Here is a 25,558-nt window from a genome sequence, read left to right on the forward strand (position 1 = left end):
GTTTTTCTATTACTGATGAAAAGCCTTGCATTGTACTCCAATAGATCTCGTCACACAACAGAATATTGAGAGCTGTCAAAGCATGAAGCGTGGCCTTTTAAATACTGCTAGAGGGAGAGGGAATAGAGCTTTTGTGGGCAACCAGTTCCTGCCTTGGTGGTTTAGTGAAACAATATTTTACGGGTATTTTAAAAACTCCTGTTTTATAGTTACCCTATGATCTTATTGTTTTTATGTCCTCTAGAGGTAAACCAAGGTCCAAGGTTACTTGCCCTGGGGTGGATGTGTATGTTGCCAACTGCCTCCCCCCCCCCCCCCCCCCCCCTCATGAACAGACACATAATCATACAGTCACATACACAAATAATCAGACTCATTCACACACAGTCACTCTGTTACGCAAAAATCACATCCCTAAAATCCACACACAGTCATTAAAGGACCACTCTAGGCATCCAGACCACTTCAGCTTAATGAGGTGGTCTGGGTGCCAGGTCCATCTAGGATTAACCCTTTTTTTTTTTATAAACATAGCAGTTTCAGAGAAACTGCTATGTTTATACTGAGGGTTAATCCAGCCTCCAAAACCTCTAGTGGCTGTCTCATTGACAGCCGCTAGAGGCGCTTGCGTGATTCTCACTGTGAAAATCACAGTGAGAGCACGCAAGCGTCCATAGGAAAGCATTGTAAATGCTTTCCTATGCGAGCGCGGCTCCTGCCGCGCATGCACATTCAGCCGATGACGTCGCAAGGAAGAAGGAGAGGAGGAGGAAAGCTCCCCGCCCGGCGCTGGAGAAAGAGGTAAGTTTAACCCCTTCCTCCCCCCAGAGCCCGGCGGGAGTGGGTCCCTGAGGGTGGGGGCACCCTCAGGGCACTCTAGTGCCAGGAAAACGAGTATGTTTTCCTGGCACTAGAGTGGTCCTTTAAATCTAACCTTTTCTGCTTAATGCCAATATGGAAACGGAGGTTAAGGATTAGGTGCTAGAATTCTTGCGGTCTCTAGTGGTGGGGATGCAGGGATTTCTACCTGCTTCCACTCAAAGGGCTGTTATTTATTTATTTTAAAGCATTATATAGAAAACACATTAATATACCCACCGTTACAGTTCTTGCTTTTGCTGCTAATTCCCAGGGTGAGCAACGTCTGCAATTAGCTTTTAATCAAGCCAGGAAGTGACTGGGCTCACTTAACGTGGTATAGCACTCAGCATATCCTATGAGCAGCACATTTGTCAGCTTTGAATAATGAATGGTTCATTGGTATATGTTCCAGTTTGAAGCAATTACTTAATAATCCTCAATTGCTGTTTACAACTAATGACAGAGATGTATTATTTATGTTGAAATCTGAATGGAAATATTTTGGTAATGTTTTTTTTTTTTTTTGAGTGATCTTCAAGATCGTTTAATAAAGCATTTAGGTGCACATCTATCGATCTAGACACAATGCAGTTTAGCTTCTGTGTCATTACAACCCATTGCCATCAACAATATAAACGGATTTGAACAGTGGCCTCATTGTCCATGCTTTCTGCATGTGTGGTTTTGTTATTAATCTCTTGGAGAAAAAAACAAACCATGGAATATGATGGCATTAAAGGGCTACTCCTGACCAGTGTTTCTCAATCTTTTTTTTTTTTACATAGAAGTACCCCTGCAGATCTAAAAACAAATTCCTAAGTGCCCCTGTCTCGAGAAAGTCATTTCTTTATATCAATCAGTCTCCGATACCCTGATCTACTCATTGACATACTCTCATACACATTTGAGTACAATATTTCCAGTTGTACTGAACAAGAAAGAAAATACATCTGTGACAGTACGGTCGTGTCCAGAAAGCTAGAAACTGGGCACAAGCACATGTTACGAAAAATCAATAACTTTCCCCTAGTCACAAGTGTCTTTTAAGTGCACCAGACACAAGACATGCCCAGTACATTAAATATACAAGAGTAACCGTCTTTGTAAACAACTTATTTGCTACAGTGGATTATTTTTGCATTTATAATCCTTTGTTTTATTTTCTTAGTTTACCATTAAGCTTTTAAAAAAACTTTGAGAGGCAGTAGGCAGAGCTAGAGTGGATCATTTCCTGGTGTCCAGTGTGTGGCTGTTCTGATCTTCCTGTTCTGCTCCCTCAAGCTCTGTTTACTGATGCCAGGGTCAGAGTGACGTCCCCAGATGCTATATTTCAGCAGAGTAAGCACCTGCCATCTAGGTAAGCAGGTGCCTACTCTGCCTTGCTGCACAGCAGCCGCCTCGAGGGGGCCATGACTGCTATCTCTGCCTACAGAGGGCCCCGTAGTTTTGCCATTGATTCCTGGTGTTCTCCCTGCTTTTGCTGTGCGTAACCCTGGGAGTATGCGTACCACAGGTTGAGAAACCAGGTTCCAGACCTCTAAAGCACTTTAGCCTGCGGTAAAGGTTTGCGTGAAAAGTGTGTCCTATTTTTTTTTTCATTTTGCAAAATAGAAATTGACAGTTTCAGAAATTAACCTGGTTATTGTGTGCCCGGGGCTAGAAACACCACTGAGGCATGTGACTTTGGCATGTTTTACGTCTGTCGTTAGATCTCTGCACAGTGGTGACAGACATGCTCTAATTCTCTGCCTTGAAGCTTGTGTCTTCTCAACCTTCCCCCTCCCTAAACCCTCTGCAATTTTTTTTTTCTCCTGTCCTAACTCTCTCCCATTTCACTTCACAGGTTCAGAGCTCAGTTAAATTATACAATCAAAGGCATCTCTAAGAGAAACCTTTGATTGGAGCTTCATGCAGCTCATTTGAGGTCACAAGGTGGCCTCTAGTAGACAGCCACTACAGGAGGAGTTAACCCTGCAAGGTAAATATTGCAGTTTCTGGAAACTGCAATAATTGCACTTGCAGGGTTAAGAGTAGTGGGAGTTGGCACCCAGACCACTCCAATGGGCAGAAGTGGTCTGGGTGCCTGGAGTGTCCTTAAGAAACAATAGGTTAAACAATGTAACTTCAAAAAAAAATTTAAAAAAATCACGTGCCCCTAAAGAATTTATTATACACCTTCCTGAGGAGAGATACTATAATATAGAACAAATAAATATATTAATTTTTACCAGACAAATAGAAATGAAGACATCTGGCATAAAACTGTACATTTATTGTAAATTAAATTACATATAAACACAGAAACAATGGTCACATGGGTTATATATCACAATTACAACAAAGCTTAGTCCAGCAAAGCACACAGAGATGAAAATACTAACAAACTAATACATTTTAAAATCCAGTTTCAAAATAATATTAAAAACATAAAAACAGAAAACTGTACTTGCAAAAAAGGTTTCAAGTTGAGCACCAGTTCATAGAGATTACCTTGAACTAGTAGTTTTATCAGTTGAAAATGATCAGCTTTGTGTATATACCTCAAAAAGGTAATAGTATTTCTGCTAACTGTAGCTTTTACAGCTGGGGACTATAGGCAATGTAACCCTTATAACACTTGGGATGGGTCAGTGCTACATGTTAATCTGCTACAGTAACAGCAGACTGATTAATGCAATGAGAAACAGAATGTTTCTCTATTGTAGGCGCATCAAGCCAAGATAATGAAATATTCTAATGGTGGGGCCTTTATGGTACTGCTTTAAAAATTATAATACAGGGTATTCACAAATTCAGAATTGTCATGAATTAAAGGGTCACTTTAACCAAAAAGTGTGTTTTTTTTTTGTTTTGTTTTTTAATAAACTGCTGTTTTTGATTGAAATAAACCTGCTAGCATGGCCTACCTTTTTAAAATAATAAACTTACCTTACCGAGTGCAAGTTTACCAGCAGCCTAAATCTCCTTCCATGTTCTCACTTTCCCTCACTCCAGGGGGAGGAGGGGGAATGTCTCTGAAGGAGGACTTAGAGAAGCATGGATAACAATGCCACCACTGGGCGTTCATCACCTGCATGCTTAAAACAAACATTCTGAATTCAGATTTGTAACTAGTTCTGGCCTGCTAATGATGTTGTTTGAGGTAAAGTTACACCTCCAACAGCAGAAACATATCTCTATATGTACAGCCATTCTTACTGAAAGGCTACACATATATCTATAACATATATCTTATCTCATCCCCACTTTGTCTCCTCTTGCTCTGCCTCTCACTAAAATTGTCAATCTCTCCCTCTCCTCTGGAACATTCAAACATGCAACCCTAACCCTGTTTCTGAAAAAGCCCAACCATGACCCTAATTCCCCATCCAACTACCGCCCTATCTCGCTACTGCTGTTTGTCTCCAAGATCCTTGAGCGAGTTGTGTATGCGAGATTGACAGACTTCCTAAAATCCAACACCCTGCTTGACTCGCTTCAATCTGGATTCCGCGCTCGTCACTCTGTTGAAACAGCTGTGACCAAAGTATACAATGATCTTATAACTTTGAAATCCCATGGCCACTACTCTATCCTACTACTTCTCGACCTTTCTGGTGCTTTTGACACTGTTTATCATCCTCCGTAATCTTGGTTTACAAGATACCGCTCTTTCCTGATGCTCTTCCAGCGCTCATTCAGTGTTTCTTTCTCTGGCTCTGCCTTTTCTCCCCAATCCTGGTCTGTTGGTGTTCCCCAAGGGTCTGTCCTTGGTCCCCTATTGTTCTTAATCTACACTGCCTCCCTTGGTAAACTCATCAGCTCCTTCGGCTTCCAGTATAATTTCTATGCGGATGACACGCAAATTTATCTGTCATTCCCTGATTTCTCACCACCTCTCTCGACGTGTTTTTGACTGCCTCTCTGCTATTTCCAACTGGATGGCTGCTCATTTCCTTAAACTGAACCTGTCCAAAACAGAACTTCTGGTCTTCCCTCTCTCAAGTGTTGCTACTCCCTTGTCTGTGTCCCTCAAAGTCAATGGCGCTACCATCCGCTCTACCTCCCAACTTGCCCCGTTACAGTCTATAATGAATGCGGCAGCGAGGCTCATCTGTCCGCCCGCGCCTCCCCCCTTTGTCAGTCCCTCCATTGGCTTCCCGTAAGATATAGGGCTCAATTTAAGATCCTGACACTTGCCTACAAATCTCTACACAATGCTGCTCCCACCTACTTATCCTCCCTAATACACAAATATGTCCCATCTAAGCACCTACGTTCTGGTGGAGACCTACGTCTAACCTCTGTACGTACCCCTACCTCTGATGCTCACCTTAAAGACTTCTCTAGGGATGCACCGTACCTATGGAACGCCCTTCCCCTCTCTGTAAGACTCTCACCCAGTCTCCACAAAAAAACTTTGAAAACTTACCTATTTAGGAAAGTATATCAATTAAAATGTGAACAGCTTTCCCTCTCCGCACCCTGATTCCTCCCCTGAAACTATCATCAAAACACTAAGCCCTCAATAAACTCTATCCTAGCAACCTACTTTTCTACCCTACCTTTTGTGTCACTATACCCCACTCCCTCTAGCATGTAAGCTCATCTGGAGTTTAACAAATAATCCTACTAGTGTTGAATGAGAGAGAGAGGACATATATCCACTAAAATTGGAATTTTTACCCATACAGATAACCTAGTTTTTAACCAATAACCAATCTGACTTTACTAGACTAAAACTTTTAACTCCCTTACAATTTTTCATAACTATTTTTTTTTATTCATCGTTAAGCAGATACCATTTTTTTGCCTTTCTGAGAAAACAAGACTCCAACTCTCAGTGATGCTGGTATCAGCAAGAAATGTATCAACAGCACAATTTTATCAAGAAATCTCTTTGTATGTATGTTTTGAAATGTATCAACAGCACAATTTTATCAAGAAATCTCGCTAAGAACAAGATCACGTTGTTCAACACGAACTTTAGAAAAAAATTGTAAAGTACTACCAATATTTAATTGGAACGTATTAAAATGAATGAGTAATTACTATATCCATAATTTGGGATACGTAAGGGAATGTGAAATACCCGTCTCTGGGATGTATACATCTTGAAATGAGAATTTGTAGAATATCAATTGCACAATCTTTTATGTAAAGCAAAAACATATTGCCATTAGCTCTAATATTTCAGCAATATTTAACATTTTCTGCATTTTGCATTGATAATTTAAAAATATTTTCCCTGTTAGTGCTACAATTATTCATTGGCAAATTTCTAAGGTCATCAGAGCCATAACATGTTTGTACGGCAAACACAAAATGATGTTCATCATACCAAGTAAATGCCCCAAATCCATGTAAATAATTTTAGCAGACATTTGAGTGCAATATTTCCAGTTTTACTGAACAAGAAAAAAAAAATACATCTGTGACAGTACTGTTGTGTCCAGAAAGCTAGAAACTGGACACAAGCACATGTTACGGAAAATCAGTAACTGTCCCCTAGTCACAAGTGTCTTAAGTGCACCAGACATGCCCAGTACATTAAATATACAAAAGTAACCGTCTTTGTAAACAACTGATTTGCTACAGCTGATTATTTTTGCTTTTATAATCCTTTGTTTTGTTTTTTTAGTTTACCATTAAGCTTTTAAAAAAAAACAACTTCATTTGAGAGGCAGTAGGCATAGGCAATTTTGGGTAATTTATGCTACTGGTTGAGGGATTTTAGAAATTCCAATGGAAGAACATTTTAGTCAGAGGTGGATGTAGAAATACCTACACCGTAGGAAGGCAATTACCCAATGTAAGATGTAACCCATACAACATTCTTACATGTATTTTCCATTTACTTTTAGTGATAGTATTCTCCAGCTTCAATAATCCTGAAAGAGTGTAATTTCCAACTGATATATGTATAAAACGGCAATGAGAGATGGCTTATTAGGAATAGAATAAAATACCATATTTGCCTTAGCCAACTAAGAGCCTTATTGTGCCCAACGCATTGCACAGCAATGAATTTGATACGACTCTGGTACTCAAAGGGTTTGATGCACTGTCCAACTTGGCACCAAAGTAGATTGAACTACATTACGCCCTGTTGTTCCCTTTATCCTATGCAGCAAGTTGAGAAGTTATGGTGGAGAAAAGCCATCAAACCATAAAAGATGAAAGTAAAGGTTGGTTAATTACATCTTGAACACATCAGACACATGAAACATTAATTACTGATAAAACAATTATTGTAGATGTTTCATACAGAAAATTCTAACAAGAATGTTTCTTTCAGACGGTTTTACCTTCTAAAAGTGTTAACTCTATCACTGTTACAGCACATTAACATCTAAAAATGGAAATGGTTCACACACACTACGTTGTGATTTGAAATTGATCAGAAATGTATTTCTGTAGACTTTATTATGTGCCATGTTTCTAGCAAGCAAAGAGAGATTTAATCCAGAAATAAGACCTCTTGCAACGTGCACATTAAAGATAAAGTATTTGTCTCAAGCCAAATGTTTAAATACTTCCTTCCATTTTTAGATGAACATTTTTTTAAATACATTTTTGAGCCTTTATTTTATTTCCTCTCTTACTTATCTTTTCTCTTCTTTTTAGTTTTCATGTAATTTGTAGATTGAAAATGTGAGGACCGTGTTGTACCGTTTGGTTGCGCTTTAGTGTATAAGAGTAAATGCAGCTACCCCCAGTGCCTAAAATCACTCAAAATGGCACTTAAGTGTTTTTTTTAAAAAGAAATAATAGATAGTGGGGGGGGGGGGGGGGGTGCAAAATTATACAACAATTCTGAAATATGTACTTATATGTGTGGAACCTCTTGATCCTTTTTATGTTATTTTTTCAGAAAGACCAAGAGGTTCCACATGTATAAGTTTATATATTTCAGAATTGTTGTATAATTTTGCACCCCCCAGTATTATTTCTTTTGAAAAAATGTCCATAATGTTCTCATGGGAGCCAGAATTTAAACATTCAATTTCTTTTCATTTTCAAGGTATCAAGAAAATATGTACATTATATATTCATATAAACTGCTTTGCAATTTGTGCTGGCCATAAGCCTTTAGTTTAAACGATATTAAGCTATATATTTTCTGATACGTCTTCTTGATTACAATAAATCAGCGAGCAGGAGTCACTGCCCTTTCTTTAACTAGCTTTCTGGAACCAAACCAGGTTTTGATTTATTTAAGTGTCGGGTAATTTGTCTCCTCCATATTGGTAAACGATGTCCCCAATGTCATAGAAGTAAAATATACCAAAATACAATCTGTTTCCCTAACACATTTTATGACCAAATCAGATATTCTGTGATGGTCTCTTAAATCAACTGTTCTTCTAAAGGTCAAGTCAATTTAATTCAAGGACTGTCTGCAGCTGAGCATCCAGATCTACAGCAAATCCAGAAGATACAACAAATCTCAAAGGAGTTTAAAGAATAAAATCTAAGCATCGATTATTAAAATGCACAGCCAAACGTCCCTGAACTAACACCAACAGTTCCACACCAAGACAGAACATTTAGTAAGTTAAAAATAAAATAAAAAGAAGATTGAATTTAATGGTATATATTCTGTTTCTACGGTATATAATTAAGTCTTGTGCTTTGAAGAACGTGTGAAAACAAAATCTGTTCAGTAACAACTATGCCAATCAGCAATTTATTTATGAAAACTAAAATACACACATGGCTTTTTTTTTCCTTTACTAGCCTTATTTTTTTTTTTTTTTGTAAACGGCAGACAAAAAGGCAGATTTTGAGGTGGAAGGGCAAAGGAGTTTTTATAGTCTATTTTGGCCTAAGTTGTGCAGGTAAACTTGTTGTCAGCATAGCACCATTACCGTTTCAGTGGGCAAAATCCATTATGACATAAAGAACCAAAATTCTGTACATATATCTTGAACATTTAATTATAACCAAAATATGGATGCCAGGATCAAGCAATACAATGCTTTGACTGCATAGCAACTACCATTATTCTCGTACAGCTGGCTGATTAGAATGAAATAAAAATAATCAAGAACAACATATGAAGTTAAACCCATTAGCACAATAAGCCCCCACAGTGCACACTATTCACTGGCCTTTGAAGGGGGGTTGTTCCAGTCACACATAACAGTGTTACCTGAAAGACGTTCTGCATCAGTAATAGCTACTTAACTTGGCAATTAAATCTTGTGGATCAGTGAATTGACAGACATCTTTTAAGATGAAAAAACATATTCACAAAACCCTTTTGTGACAGATGACATGTCTGGTCCGTCATGACATAAAATGTATTTCCGAACACTTTTTTTTTTTTTTGAAGGGGTTAACTTTCTTAACAAACAGCAAAGCTGATACAGAGAGCACTGCATGAGGAATGTTTCCCACATTTACAGAAATATGATCACAAGATATATTCTAAGGGAGAGCCAAGCCATCATAATGGCTATAGCTTTACTATGGCTGTAGCTTTTATGATCAAAACATGAATAGCAAAGCTTGTTCCACACTGGAAGTCTGTACTTTGAAGCCATCGCTGTACATTTTAATAGCCATCACTTTGCAGCCAATCATCAGAACCACAAGATAACACAGCCTTTGTTGGAGAATTTTTACAGAAATTCTTTGGTTTATTTAAACGGAAATGACCAGCAGTAAACGGAATCTTAATCCCTTTTTAATCAAAATAAACAAATGCCTTCAATGAAAAACACTCTTTGGTTGCCAAACAAATAAAAAATACACTGTAGGTCTCAAGTAAGGTTTCCAAATATTCAAAATACATTTTTGAACACTTCCTGTATCCAAACTTGAAGTGCAATGCACATAGGCTTTCCTTCATTGTTTACGTTCATTGGGCTTGTCTGCAATTAAATAAAACCCAAATAGCCACTATTATTTCATATTTTTTTCATGAAATGCATTTTGTGTTTGGATAATTCTGTCAGCACCAGAGGAGTGGGTAAACTGTTGATTTGCAATGGTTTTTTTTTTTTTATACCTCTCTGGAATTCAAAACTAATACAGTGAAATGTTCCGAGTCCCTTAAAGAATTGTAATATTTATATATATATAAATCTGTGTGTGTGTGTTTTTCCAATGGATTTTTTTTTCTTTGAAAACTAAAGCAGCTTTAGCAGTACAGTAATACTGACAGACAGCATCTTACACTATTGGTTTAACACTGAGATGAAGGCAGTGAACATTTATGTGACAACAGAAAGACATCAGAGGAAGGCTAGAGGTTTATGTCAGTCCAATTTCTTCAAGAACGCTCCGTGGTGTCTCAGCTTCCTGCGGAGTTAAAATACGAAACAAAAATCAGTTCCAGCTAAAAAACAAGCAAGGATTGTAGTTTTGTAACAAGATATGGACAGATGTAATATTCTTTTAAAAACTATAGCTTTTAAATAGCATTTTGCAACCTCTACCGAAGAGACACAATACCAGATAAAAGAGATAACTGATCGAAAAGAATGAAAACAAAACAAAAAAAAACCTTATAAGATGAAGCAAGCAATACAAGACAGTGCTCGCAAATTATGAAAAGAGGATATACAACACACATGAAATACAAAAGTGACAGAGTAAAGGAAATAATAAAATGAATAAAATATAGTTTACAATTTACATGTATACAAGATCAGACCATGTATACATGTCAAACATAAACAAGAATAAACTGAAATTTAATCAACTGATTTTGTCACCTTTGGAAACGGTTATATTTATTTTAAATTGTGTCAGGGTCAATTGGAAGGAAATATTAAATTACTTAACATGAGTGTTTTTTTTTTTACGTAGTAATCCAATTATACAAATGAGATTGTTCTGCAAAAAAAAAAAAAATCCTGATAGTAAATTTTCTAGTAGGAATGTTTTATAAACTGTATTTGTCATTAATACTGAGTAGAGAGAATATATAATAGTCTGAACAATACTTTCTATTTGAGTTAACGTGTAGATATACAGTTAAACAAACAGATAGATACACTCAGAGGCCCCTTTTTTATTATAACGTGTACATGTGCTGCATAATACAACCCCGAGGCTGCAAGTCAATGCATTAGAACATGCAGACATTGTCCAAACTCAGGGCTGCATTTGTGGTTCTAAAAGAGCTAAGTAGGCCATCGCTCACAGCATCAGGAGATCATATAGTCTGTTAGCTAAAAACAGGAAAATAAGATAACAGAGGGCACAATAGAACTGCCATCTGTTCTGATATCAGTTTCTGTTGCAACATTCAAATATAATGCAACAGAGCACATATGGGATGCAGCAGAGACGTTCTAAGAAATGATACCATCACCTTGTTGAATCAGGATTTCATTCAGTTCCAGAGACAAGGGGGAAGGGTTCTAACCAGTACTAGAAAAGTGTACAATAATAAAGGGGTAACTGAGTTTGTATAATAGGAGAACATTGACTAGACACAACTTGAGATGATAAGGAATGTATATACTATAGCTATGTACATTAGCATGATTATATATGTTAAAGGGAAACTATAGTTACCAGAACAACTACAGCTTATTGTATTTGTTCTGGTGAGTAGAATCATCGCTTTCAGGCTTTTTGCAGTAAACACTGTGTGTTCAGAGAAATTGCAGTGTTTGCATTTCAGGCTAGTGTAACCTCCACTGGCCACTCCTCAGATGGCTACTATATGTGCTTCCTGGGGCAGTGGTGCACAATGTACAGCTCTGCATTCAGTGTCTCCACCCTCTGCATGTAGACACTGAATTTTTCTCATAGAGATGCATTGATTCAATGCATCTCTATGAGAAGATGCTGATTGGCCAGGGCAGTGTTTGGCTTGTGCTGGCTCTGCCCTTCTTGACCATATCAGCCAATCCAATGCTTTCCTGTGTGAAAGCATTGTGATTGGCTCTGAATAACTCTTCTGATGTCAGCTAAGTAGGCATATCAGGGGCACAGTCAGCAGCAGCAGACTTGAATAAAAGTAAGATTTTGCTATATTTAGTGCGGCAAGGGGAGTCAGGGGGACTAGATGGTGTTTTTAACACTATAGGGTCAGGAATACATGTGCAATACATGAATAGTGTTGCTTTAATATTAAACATCTCAGATCATGTATCAGATTGTGTGCAATGTCAAATAATATCAATTATGTGCTGTATGCTATAAAAGCAAAAGTCTACCCAAGTTCCTAGAGTTTTAATGTGGTAATTGTACCAGTATTGGAATACCGTATATACTCGAGTATAAGTCGACCCGAATATAAGTCGAGACCCCTAATTTTACCCCACTAGGGTGGGAAATGCAGCAGCTACTGGTAAATTTATAAATAAAATTATATCCCCCAAAAATTACATTAATTGAATATTTATTTACAGTGTGTGTATATAATGAATGCAGTGTGTGTGTGTGTGTGTATAATGCAGTGTGTTTGTATGAATGCAGTGTGTGTGTATGAATGCAGTGTCTGTGTATGAATGCAGTGTGTGTGTGTATGAATGCAGTGTGTGTGTGTATGAATGCAGTGTGTGTGTATGAAAGCAGTGTGTGTGTGTGATGCAGAGCCTTGGTGGGGGTGGGCATTTTTATTATTTTTTTTAAATTATTATTATTATTTTAATATTTTTTTTATATATTTTATTTTTATATTATTATTAATATGTTATTTTAATTATATTATTATTTACATTTTTATTTATATTTTTTCGTCCCCCCAGGGAGTGGGGCTCTCATTCCCTGGTGGTCCAGTGGTGTGCACTGTGCAGGAGGGGGCTGGCAGGAAGCATTTACTTACCTTTCCTGCAGCTCCTGTCAGCTCCCTTCTCTCTCCTCCGGTACGGTCATCTCCCTCTGCAAGTCTCGCGGTGTGAGTGCCGCGCGGAGCTCTGACCCCGCGGCTCTCGCGAGACTATTAGTGGGAGCTGACCGGACCGGAGGTGAGAGAAGGGAGCTGACAGGAACTGCAGGAAAGGTAAGTAAACGCTTCCTGCCAGCCCCCAACAGCCCCTTGTCTGTATTATGGCAATGTAAGTTACCATAATACAGACACTCACTCGAGTACAAGACGAGTGGGGGGTTTTCAGCACAAAATGTGCTGAAAAACTCATCTTATACTCGAGTATATACGGTAACTGCTAATATTTAGTAGCTTGGTAGTCTAGCAGGAGGTGCAACCCATACGGACGCAATTCTGAACTACAATAGAACATGTTTAACCCTTTAAGGACCAAACTTCTGGAATAAAAGGGAATCATGACATGTCACACATGTCATGTGTCCTTAAGGGGTTAAAGAGAGAATATAAAAAAAAATGTCTGCAGGACTACATCCAACCAAAAATCCTCTAGCATGGTAAAATAAATATTTAGACATTACTTTTGTAATCAAATAAGTTTGCTCTTTCTAGTTAGTTTTTGTTTTTTTTAAAGGAAAATACGAAACAAAACAGAAAAGCAATAAATGTAGCTTTTGTACATTTTAGATGATAGAACAATCATTATAGAATAAAAAACAAAAAAAAACTGTATCAAAACAATAGAACTCCACAGCAGAAAGAAAATGTAATATGTGGTTTATGAATCATCTTTTAGAAGGGAAAATAAAACAATATATCATTTACTCTTGCCCTTGGGGGGATTCGAATGAAAGGAACAATGGTTGAGGGAAACATTGTGAAATGGATACTGAGGCAAAGATAGATGTGGAAAAAATTAAAAGGAGAGAGAAAAATGAAGAAAAAAAAATTACAGCACAACAATGAGGGTTTCAAGGTTACAGGATTTCGGGGACATAGCTACGGGAGGGAATGCCTCTACTGAGTGATTAAAAAGTGAACGTGCGTAAATCATTTTTAATGTCAAATTTGCATTTAGAGATCGGCATTTTCATTTTACACGCAGCTACTACTTGTACCACAATGTCACCAATTCCCTGTGACATCATTGCACGTGTGTAACCTGTAACTGGTAAAAAAGAGGAGACTGTGCTGCCTCAGGTGAGACAGAGAACATGTAATAAAAAACTAAATTGACATGCATGACTGCTGATGACTGTGGAATTAGTTGGCGCTATATAAATACCTATAATAATAATAATAATGCCAAAAGATATGCAAAAATAGCCAAAAAAAAAACAAAACAAACAATGACACCTGGTTAATTTTGGACCTTCCTCCGGTTCTTATTCATGTGCACACGGACACACACGCAAGGTTTAAATAGGAGTACAAAATTCAAGTTAACGTTGTCTCAAATAGAAACAACATTAAAATGGAAATCATGAAATTGAGGTAATACTATGCTTAATATTGGGGGGAGAGCACACAGTATACAAATAGTAATGAAATAATTGAATAATAAAAATAAAAATATTTTAACAGTACTTAAAAAAACCCATTAATCCTGTACTAAAAAAAAAAAAAAACATAAGTAAAAAACACAATTAAAAACATATTGATAGGAGGGCAAATATATGTACGCTTTAAGTGAATTTGAATTTGCAACAATCAAAATCACTGATGGAAACACTAAGATATTTATGATTCCAGCAGCAAGTTTAAAAAATATTCCCTATATGTATATCATGATCAAGTGATTGAAGGCATTTTGAGGGGGAGGTTGCGATATTTTTATCGTGGGGGTGGGAAAATGTGCGAGTGACTTGTAGGGGCTGAGCAGGCTTACTGACGTAATAGGCAACTGAGCATGTGCAAGTGACAAAGGTGGGCTTGGCTTTGTGATATGAGGAAGGAGGCAAGCAAAATGGAGATGCTGCAGGCCAGGGATGTAGAGGGAGGCAAGGAGAATGCAAAAATTAACTAATGTTCACTTACTGATTCTCCATGCAGTAATACATTACACATTCACACACACACTGACAATACAAGCTAATTCAATTCTGCATTCCATTCACACACACAAACGGATCCTGCATTCACACACACTTACACTCAACATAAATACAATGCATTCATACACAATATCTGACAGTGCACATGCATTTTCATACACTGACTTGCTAAAGACAGGCCATCAATAAAAAATAAAATGCTGAGCATGTGGGTTTAGCGGCAAGTAAATAAGGTCTTTTAAGACCTGGCACAAGTTATTTGGGGTTTTTTATTGTATTGGGGCTGATGTGTACTATAGTCATTGCTGCCGCCCAGGAGTAGTGGGAATCTGAGTAAAGGGATTCATTTTGTATGTTTGCATTTGCTTTTGTATCACACAGCCATGTTACAGTGATGCCGCCCACCTCATGTGTTCCCTATTAAGGGTCAATAAGTATGTAGGGATTTAGAAAATACCCTTCTCTGTCTCATTCGAGATTAGAGGACCCACCTAAGAGGTTTGCTTTGACGTAGCAGGTGGGCTTATACCTAATGGCCATTGGAGTGAAATAAAAAAACTCTATTTGTTTAAATATGCATAGGGATTTGGGGTAGCACGCAGACAACTCTTTTCTTTGTTTTTTTTTGTATGTATATGGGCTGATGTGTGCTATAGTCATTGTTGCCACCCAGGAGCACAGGGCTTTATTTTGTATGTTTGTATTTGCTTTCGTATTACACAGTCATGTTACCATGCTGCCACCCAGTGGCGTACATACCGGGGTCACAGGGGTCGCGGCTGCAACCCAGGTATTTATGTCACTGGGCCTGCCTCTTCTCCTGGGGGGCCCAGGAGCCAGCCACCTCAGGGCCCCCCCGGCTGGCGGGCGCGCAAGGGAGCACTCTCCCTGGCTGAGTGCTTCCTCTTCAGGATGATGACGTTAACTTTCGGCTCCGGCATCAGTACGCGGCGCGCAAGGGCGCTGAAGAGGAAGCACTCAGCCAGGGAGAGTGCTCCCTCGCGCGCCCACCAACCGGGTGACAGCAGGGCCAGCCTCAGGGGGCCCTGAGGTGGCCGGCTCCTGGGCCCCCCAGGAGAAAAGGCTGGCCCAGTGACATACATACCGCAGGACCAGCCAGCCGGGTGACAGCAGGGCCAGCAGCACCACTGGACTCCAGGGAATCCCCTCAGCTCTCCCACAGGTAAGGAGGCTGGGGGATTAAATAAAAAAAGTGTGTGAGTGTGTGTTAGTGTGTGTGTGTGAGTGTATGTTAGTGTGTTAGTGTGTGTGTGTGAGTTAGTGTGTGTGTGTGTGTGTGAGTGTATGTTAGTGTGTGTTTGAGAGAGAGTGTGTGAGTTAGTGTGTGTTAGTGTTAGAGTGTGTGTGTGTGAGTGTGTGTGTGTGTGTGTGAGTGTATGTTAGTGTGTGTTTGAGAGAGAGTGTGTGTGTTAGTGTGTGTGAGTGTTAGAGTGTGTGTGTGTAAGTGTTTGTGTGTGTGTCTGTTACTGAGTATGTTTGTGTGTGTGTGTCAGTGAGTGTGTGTCTGTCAATGAGTGTGTATGTATGTCTGTCACTGAGTGTGTGTTTGTCAGTAAATGTGTGCGTCTGTTCATGAGAGTATGTGTGTGTGTCTTAAGCACTTACCTTTCTCCAGCGCCGGACTCCCTTGGCGCTGGGGATCTCTCCGCCCCGATCCGCCTCTCAGCTCCGAATGCGCATGCGTGGCAAGAGCCGAGCGCGCATTCAAACCGCCCATAGGAAAGCATTACTCAATGCTTTCCTATGGACGTTCAGCGTCTTCTCACTGTGATTTTCACAGTGAGAATTGCAGAAAATCCTCTAGCGGCTGTCGATGAGACAGCCACTAGAGGCTGGATTAACCCTCAGTGAAACATAGCAGTTTCTCTGAAACTTCTATTTTTTCAGCTGCAGGGTTAAAACTAGAGAGACCTGGCACCCAGACCACTTCTTTGAGCTGATGTGATCTGGGTGTCTGTAGTGGTCCTTTAAGCGTATGTGTTTATGCATGCACTGGCGTACATACCGCGACCAGGTGCCCGCCGCCATGTGTTGCGGCCCCAGCCCGCGCAGAGTATGCACGCGCGCGGAAGGGGCCCACGGATCAGTTTTCGCACCTGGGCCCCATGGGTTGTGTGTACGCCACTGCTGCCGCCAATCCCATGTGTTCCCTATTAAGGGTTAAGAAGTGTGTAGGGGCTTAAAAGAATACCCCTCTCTGTCTTGTTAGAGATTTTAACTTATAGCTGAAGACAGCAAGGTGGAATTTTTAGTGCAGTACTCACCTAAGAGGTTTTGCCTTTGCGTGGTAGCTTAGCTTATACTTAACTGGCCATTGGAGTGATACTAAAAAAAACTCCAGTTATTTAAATGTGCATGGGGACTTGGTATAGTGTGCAAGTAAAAAACCTTCTTCTCTAGCCCAAGGTCACCCTTTTCTAGGACCTTTACATGTTCAATATGTATGAATGTATAAAAATATCTTATCAATAAACTTTACTATCAACCAAGGATCTTCAATTAGCTGTCCAATACTTTATGCAATATTTGTCATCCATGGTTAACTAAAAAGTTCCTCTAAATCACTGTCACTGTTATCACATCAAGATGATGCAGAGAGGACATAAGGAGAATCACAATATTTTCAGTCCCTAGTTTTGACAGAGCCCCTAATTTAAAATGTTCCACTCATTAAACAGCTGACAGGGGGCTAACCTCTAAGCTGTATTAAAGTGTGTACAAAGAGCAAAATACTAAAATCTAGACATTTGTTGAAAAATACATATTTATTTAAATACAATGTAACAAGGTATGTATAGAGATAGTCATGTATCTGTCTTTAAAACCTAACAAGCAAGCCCAAACTCATGCAAAAATGTCATTGAGAAATAAACAGTGAATGGGAGGGCGGTTTACCTCTGCATTAGGGTAGAGCTGGCACACCCCTTATGTACACCTATGACGACACTTATGCTCCAATAGTTGCCCCTTCACTGGTCACGTCACAAACTACAGTACCATAAAACATGTCTACTGCAGTGGAAGGATCTACTTTTCATTGCTCAATTCTCTGCCATTTAGGAGTTAAATCACTTTATGCAGCCCAAGTCACATATTTCTGCATGTGACTTACACAGCTTTCCTAAACACTTCCTGTAAAGAGAGATCTAAAGTTGAAACTTCATTCATTGCACATTCTGTTTAATTAGAATTTCTCTAACGCTCTGTTAAAAGAATCCTATAGTGCCAGGAAAACAAACCCGTTTTCCTGGTACTATAGGCTCTTGGATTGCTCCCCTCCTTGGGCTCTAAAGGGGTTAAAACCCCTTCAGACACTTACCTTAATACAGCGCCAGGCTCCCTCAGCGCTGGTGACCTCTCCTTCCCCGCCGACGTCAGCTCCTGAGTGGAGCCGAATGCACAGCCAGAGGCAGGCGTGCGCGCATTCAAACCCACTTATATTACTCAATGCTTTCCTATGGGGATCCTATTTGACGCTGGACTCCGTAACGGCATCCATGTCAAATCATAAGGGAATCCAGCATCGAATAAGTGCGATTTACTCCGTGTAAATTGCGGAAGCGGCCTCTAGTGGTTGTCAGGAAGTCAGCCACCAGAGCTGGATTAACCCTGCAGTGTAAACATACAATTTTGAGCTACAGGATTAAAACTTGGGGGACCTGGCACCCAGACCACTTCATTGAGCTGAAGTGGTCTGGGTTCCTATAGTGGTCCTTTAATAGCTTGCAAGACCTTGCAGGAGCCTGTTATGATTAAAGTTCAATTTATGACACTGTGTGTATAAAGTTTAATTTACAGAGCAGGAGATAAAAACCTCTAAAGCAAGTTATGATCTGAGTGAACATTATTTAATTTTTCATGTAGGTTATGTGAGTCACATCCAGGCAATGTATGTTGTAGGGCTGCATAAACAGAAACAAAATATTTAACTCTTGAAAGGCAGAGAAGCAAGCAGTGAAACTGCAGAGCATTATCTAAACACCAAAACAGCTCCATTAAGCTAAAGTTGTTTAGGTAACTATAGTGTCCCTTTAAGTATCACATTTCCTCAATATCACAATCTTTATCTTTTTAAGACAAAGTTAAAGTGAACCTATAATGAATTCACATAGATACATGGTGTATTCAATGTAAAATATATTAATTTACTCACCATTTCTCTGTTCCCACGCAGTTTCGTGGTTGAAACGTCAGTGAAACTGCAGGGGCATGGTCTATACACACAAACTGCTTTATTAAGCTAAAGTTGTTTTGATGCCTATAGTATCCCTTTAATACAGTGGTGTAGATTTGTTAAATATTCAAGATAATAATACACACTATTAAACATTCTAGGAAGTGTCTGTTACCCTTTATATATTATATTAAAATTGAAGAACGGGTCACTTTGCCAATTTACAATTGTAGAATATGTCATCAAGTTAACATGACATCTAATATAGGTTCCTATAAATACTAAAAAAAACAACTAAGAAACACTACTATAACATTTTTTGCTTATACTACTTTTTAGTATGTTTTCTATTTTAGATAGTGAACAGCACTTAACAGAAGTCAACACTGTGATAATAGAAAAATACAATTGTACATAATCTACATTATCATAGAGAGAAAAAAAATGACTTACTTTAGCATCCTACAACAAGGACAAGCATACAGCAATGGAAAGGAAAAAAAAAAAAAAACAGAACGTATTAAAGCAGAAATTATGTTCGCAAAATAAAAAATAAATAAAAAACAACAGCCCTTAGAAAGTTTACTAACAACCTGATGCATAGAAATGCTGGATTCAAAAAAGTAACTGAGCACTCCAATCACCATAAACACAGCAGCACATTATGGTGGCTATGGTGCGAAGCGTGCGCTGACGCCACCCCACTGTATGTAGTCAAACTGTTTTAGAATGGTTTAACATTGTACCGTGGATACCTGCCTCCACGGCAGCCTCCCCTCAGCCAGAAGCTCCCACCTAAACCTGGACACGCAGTGCTTAGGACATGGCTAGAGCGATCAGATGACGCTCTCAGCCAGTGAGTTGGCCCAGCTCTCACTTCCGGCAAAGAGAAGGCTGGGAACTGCACAAGGCGGACCACAGGCAAGAAGTCAAATGGTTAGTAAATTATTTGACTACTTACTTTGCGGACATACTGGGGTCTCCTAGCACCATAACAACTACGGTGTGCTTCAGTGGTTACAGTGTTTGTAGTGTTCCTTTAATCTTAGAACCTTAATATAAATTAATGGATTTCACATTATGCAACTCACTCCCATGATCAATGACACGAATACACCCTTACATCTGTTGGTACCAAACTGTGCTCCTGGTGAGTCCAGTGGCTGGAAATACAGGGAATTATGTTCAGTAAATCACTTCCCAAAGAAATTGCAGTGGTAGGTGTTAAGGAAAAAAGGGTAATAGAGAAAAGGAAAATAATGCAAGCCTAAGAGCTGTGTAATAGAGAGACTATGGATTGAATTCAAAACAGAAATATCTCAATGCATAACTAGTATGTTAATCCAGTATGGTTACAGAATGTCATTTGAATTTTCATAAAGCAATACTATAAATATTTATTGTTTGACCAGGAAGGACAAGAGATATATTTAAAATGTGACAACAAGAGTTCTTGGCTGCATATTGAACATCTATCGCCAGCAGACACAGCGAGCTGGCAACAGGCTCCAAAGGCGGCACGGCCCACACCACCATGCTGAGCTTGTCCTCCCTTGAGCTTGTCCTCCCTGACAACATGCTTTCCCCTCCAGTGAGGGGTGTGATATCAGTAAAAATGGATCAAGCTGCCTGGAGAACCTGGCCTCATCGCTTGAATGCAGATATTTTAAGCTTTATTTATTTTAAATGGGGACCAAAGACAGTATTTTATTAATACACTAAAACACTGTCCTTTGGTTTGAGTAATTCTTTAACTCTTTTAATAACAAGGCATTGAAATACGTGCATAGGGAATTTCTATTTCCTATGCGTAGTTTGATGGGATAATCAAGGAAACGGTTTTCAATTTTCTATCACTGTGATAAATTACATTTTACTAGTGTAGTTATTTTCAAGTTCAAGGAGAACACATAATAGTGAGATCATCACGGTATCTTTACAAACGGCAATACAATAAAATCGCAAGGCATGGGACCTTCCCTATAGGATAGCATTGACTCAATCTTTTCAAATGGGAAATTAAAGGCACTGAGCGCTCGACATCGTTTCATGGGGTCAAATTGTGTGAAAGGTCAGGAAACGCCTCTAGTGGCTTCTCTGAAACTGCAATGTTTGCAGCTGCAGGGCTAAGGGGACAGTGCACCCAGACCACCTCATGAAGTGGTCTGTGCGCCTATCGTGTCCCTATAATCATAGGAATATAAATAAATACTCAGAAGATATTTAAATAGAACCAGTCAAACCGTTCTAATCAGTCACATGAATTGTGCCGCACTGTAATTAGATGCAGAATCTAAATGTAGAACACAATTAGCATTCACTGGTTTTAACTTAAAAGAGGAAAGATATAAAAAGCAGCATTTACTGCTAGCTAAGCACTAGACTTTTATTAAACTAGGTGAAAAACAGCCATTCTGTGGATATATTCCCTAATGGAAAAGCTAAATAAACATGAAAAAAGAAATAACGGCATAAATTAAAATTAATAAAACCATGTCGAGTTTGATAATTCTTAACTTATTTAATTGCATCAGCTTTTAACTACAACAAACAATTTGGATTTAATAAGATACTGCTAAGCAGGACACAAGATGCTATACTAAATAAAGGGGACATGTACGTTGTTCCAAAAATACAAATAGCCACAGCACTAGGCCAGGTTCTGACCTCAAGGCGAGGAAACCGTTTTCCAGTCAAGTCTTTATCCATTATTCTTTTGGTTTTGACAGAATTTTGAAAACAAAGTGAAAGCCAACTAAACAAATAACTGTAATCTAAATATATGAGATATTGTTTCAAACAACAGGGGAATTATCACAGGCTAAATAACATCTAAACAGCTCTGTACCGTAGTGGTTATGCTTCCAGTATTCTATGGGCACTGCCCCCTGCTTTTGCTTTCCAAACTGTTTTGGAGATGTTTGACAATAATTTGGGTCTCTCATTAGCACCCAGAGACTGCTCCTCTCCACCAAACTAGATATTACAGAATGTACCCTTGCCCATTAACAGTTTCATTCCTGTTCAGTCTGCCCCTTTTAATCCAGCTGGATATTGCTGAATTTTCACTTAGGCATGCTTAGTATCATTTCTGTCCACCATGTTCCATGAAGGTTGACATCAAGTCATGTTAGTTATGACAAGTGAACCTTAGATAACGGCTGTGTCAGGCAGATAGATCTTAATTCTCTTTTGAGAGTAGACTACCCCAGTATGTGGGTGCATTATATACTGCAGGAAATTCCGAGTTCTTTTATCCGAGCAAAATGGTGGTTGCAATGAGCGTCCTATCTTCCTAACTTTGTCTGTAATGACTGAACACTCTATACTGTTTCCCTATGAACTTTCTTGCAAGTTGGAAATTCTTCTCCAACACTTCAAGGGAGTGTCTCTGACCTGGATACTGCATATGGCATCAGGTCGTAAAAGATGTATTATTTGCATCTGCTTCTTACAAGCATTGTAAAGTAATAAATCTTTCTACTGGAAAAAGCTTAGTAGTTTTTGAGCATTTGCAAAATTTGAATGTAACCACCCCTCTCCTCCCCCCACACACACACGTATTTCTGAATATTGGCACCTGCATCTCTTAGGGTTACCAAAATTTGCCCATATAAATATATTCTAATAACAATTCTAGGTTTGAGACACGTAAAGAGTCTAAGATATTGTAGTGACTATAACAATCTACAGGTCTGCTGAGCAATAATTGGGTACAATCACAAGAAAGGCAGACTTTGGCAAACCCAATGCAGAATGGACTGAAAGATGTGTTGCTAACTGGTTTTAAGGCACTAGGGCACTAGAATAGCTGAGCCCTGTCTAAGATTCATCACGGTAGAGTACAGTTGTGACACAGGAGGAACAACCCAGGCATCACCACAGGGCTTCAAGTGCCCCTGAGCTGATGTGACCATGCACCCAGCACACCAACAGAAGGTATCAACAATGTTATCAACTGACTAGACCCCCGGAAACTCAGTCACATAGCCCTGCTCTGTTCTGCTGCAATGATAAGCACTGGGCTTGTAAACATTTCTTAAAATAGTGTGTTTTTCAGTATGGTTAGCCATGAGTTATAACTGTAACAGCTTTTACCAATAATCATCAATAAAGAGCAAATGTTTTACCTAAAAAAAAAATCTCTGTATGGCTCAGAACATGTCTTATACACTGTGAGTACAATTCTTTCTTTTAAACTTCAGGTAACAATTTACTACAAGATTTGCAGTTTGGATGGTAGGACTTGACACACTGTTTCTATTACATTTTCTCCTTCCCTTCATAAGTCAATAATAAGAATATGGTGGTATCCTAAATATTGGCTATACATTTCTGCAGTATAATTGGGGGGGGGGGGGGGGAGAGGGGGGGGAGCTTGTCACTGATCATGATGCAGGGAAAATATTCTTTAAATGATAATAATAATAATAAAAATACTTTTACAGACTTTTCCAAGGTTGCTGTGATGAAGAACAGGCTGAGAATTTTCATAACAACTGCAAGTGCATCTCTTGTTTAAATTGAAGCACCTGCAGGAAAACTGTGCTTTTGTAACTGGATTATATTAATTTATACAGAGCCACTAGTGTAGAATAGCACTATTTGCTTTTAGATGAAAGAGGTGCAGGTTGTGTCACTGCTAACATTTGTAAACATGCTTACAATACTAAGTGATTTATTTAAATTAATTTGATTAGCTTAAACATGCATGAAACTATTGTGATCTGTTCAGAGCCTGGGAATTTTCTGCCAAAATGTCACGAGGCAAGGACTCACAATACAAAACTAAATATAGAAGCAGTATTACAGCACAAAAGCCATTGCTGAACCCCATGCAGAGTAAAAGCCTTTGATCCTCTGAAAAATGTTGATCTGGCTAACTACGGTAACAAAAAGCCTTTTATTCGGCCCTCATCTACAGTGCATTTCACAGTGAAAAGAATGGTAGGTCTCATAAGCTTCAGTAAGTCCTCTCATAGGATTTTACTTAAACCTTAGGTTTTGCAAAAATAATAGTGGAAAAGCATAAATTATGTACTTTTGACCACATCTTTTTAAATGTATGAAAGTGGGGAAGTGTTTTTTTGGGAGGATTTTTTCCCCCACTCTTTCCATTCTTATCTGAATTTCTTTCTTGAAGGAATAATTTTTAGGAGCCAGTAGTTTTGTGTGAAGTCAAGTATGTTCTTCTGTTATTTAAATGGCAAATTAATCAAGTGTGTGCATGCAAATTCTAATATTGGATGACAGCAGGTACGGTTACTGAACTATAATGTTTACAAACAAGAAAAGCTTAGAATAAAAATTGTGAAATACTACAGGTTGTCTACACTAAACCATTAAACTTGTCTAAAATATTGCCCTCCCTTCCCCTCAAATATTCAGATCCATACGATATTCAGTCATTGTAGCACAATTTCTACTTAATTCAGCTTAATGCACTGATTCTGGGACTAAGAGACTGTCCCTTTTCTGAAGCAATAATATGATGACTGGCACAGCGTGACTATTGCATGCGCAGTAGCCCCCACAATGCTTCCCTACGGGGAAGCATTCAATTGGCTGTGATCATCAATGATGATGATCTCCTGCAGAGGATTTGGAGTGGCGGCCATGGTGAGAACAGAGCGCCGGTTGGTTAAAGCAGTGGTAACTTCACTGCCTTAGATCTGGGAAACCCAAGTTTCAAATCAGACCAGCCATACCACCTCACTAGTAAGTCTATTTGGGCAAGACAATACATAAATACCTATCTCCAATCCTCATAGACTGTAAACTTGTTTGAGAAGGGCCTTCTTCACCTCTAAATATCCCCTTTTTATAACTGTAAAAGTGCTGCAGAGTATGTTAGCACTATATAATTATAATAAATGATTTTTGGGGGCAATCGTAAAAATAACTAGTATAACATTTTAACGTTAGGAATACATATGGACAGGCAGTTCAGCAAATATCAAAGCGATTGAGGAGAATGTGATGTTCTTAAGTGTTAATATCAATAATCACTAACTTTAATAAATTCACTTTAACCAAATAAAAGTATATGGCTTCAACACTATGTAATTTTAAAAAATATATATATATTTGTCTGCACACACAATTGATTTTACTATAAATGCTGAATTGCTACTAAATTTGATGGAATTAACAAGTCTGGGTGAAGTCAACGAGGCTTTCCATTGAATTCAATGGTCACACATAATTTATATATCGACATTTCGTTTCTTAAAGAGACACTCCAGACTGAAATTGATTTCTTATAAAGCAGTTTAGTTACTTTGGAGTATTTCATAAAGATATAATTGTTATGAAATAAACATATTGACTTTGCTGGAATTTAATTGAAATGTAAACGCAATCAAATGAAGTCATAGGAAAAAGTATAGACTATTTTGTCTTATGGGCAAAGTCAAAGTTGACATAAGGTGGAGCTTCACCCATCAACTTTTGTCAATTGCCAGCATTTGTCTTTAGAGACAGCTATAGGACAAAGCTTCAACCTGTGTATTTCATAAGTAGTTCCATGGTGGATTACAGCATCTCCCGTTCACCTCAATGTCCAGTACTTCATATAATTTATTTTTTGTTACCTTTCTCTACAAAACCCATCGCTCCCTTCAGATCAAGAACAAAGGTTAAAGGGACACTCTAAGCATTATAGCTTATTATAGTTAT

At 38.7% G+C, this 25,558-nt stretch overlaps 1 protein-coding gene across 3 annotated transcripts in view; it reads right to left on the minus strand.

Moving 5' to 3' along the window:
- Window positions 1-9,512: 9,512 nt before the first annotated feature.
- Window positions 9,513-25,558, minus strand: part of AP1S2 (adaptor related protein complex 1 subunit sigma 2) — a 70,345-nt gene continuing 54,299 nt past the window's right edge. For all 3 annotated transcript variants that reach the window (XM_063449230.1, XM_063449222.1, XM_063449259.1), the window contains one exon: window positions 9,513-10,149. Coding sequence is in view for 2 of the 3 variants with exons in the window: in XM_063449222.1 (XP_063305292.1) it covers window positions 10,102-10,149 (48 nt within the window). In the remaining variant the exon portion in view is untranslated. The remainder of the gene's footprint in view (window positions 10,150-25,558) is intronic.

Source organism: Pelobates fuscus, chromosome 1, assembly GCF_036172605.1.
Source record: "Pelobates fuscus isolate aPelFus1 chromosome 1, aPelFus1.pri, whole genome shotgun sequence".
Classification (NCBI taxonomy): domain Eukaryota; kingdom Metazoa; phylum Chordata; class Amphibia; order Anura; family Pelobatidae; genus Pelobates; species Pelobates fuscus.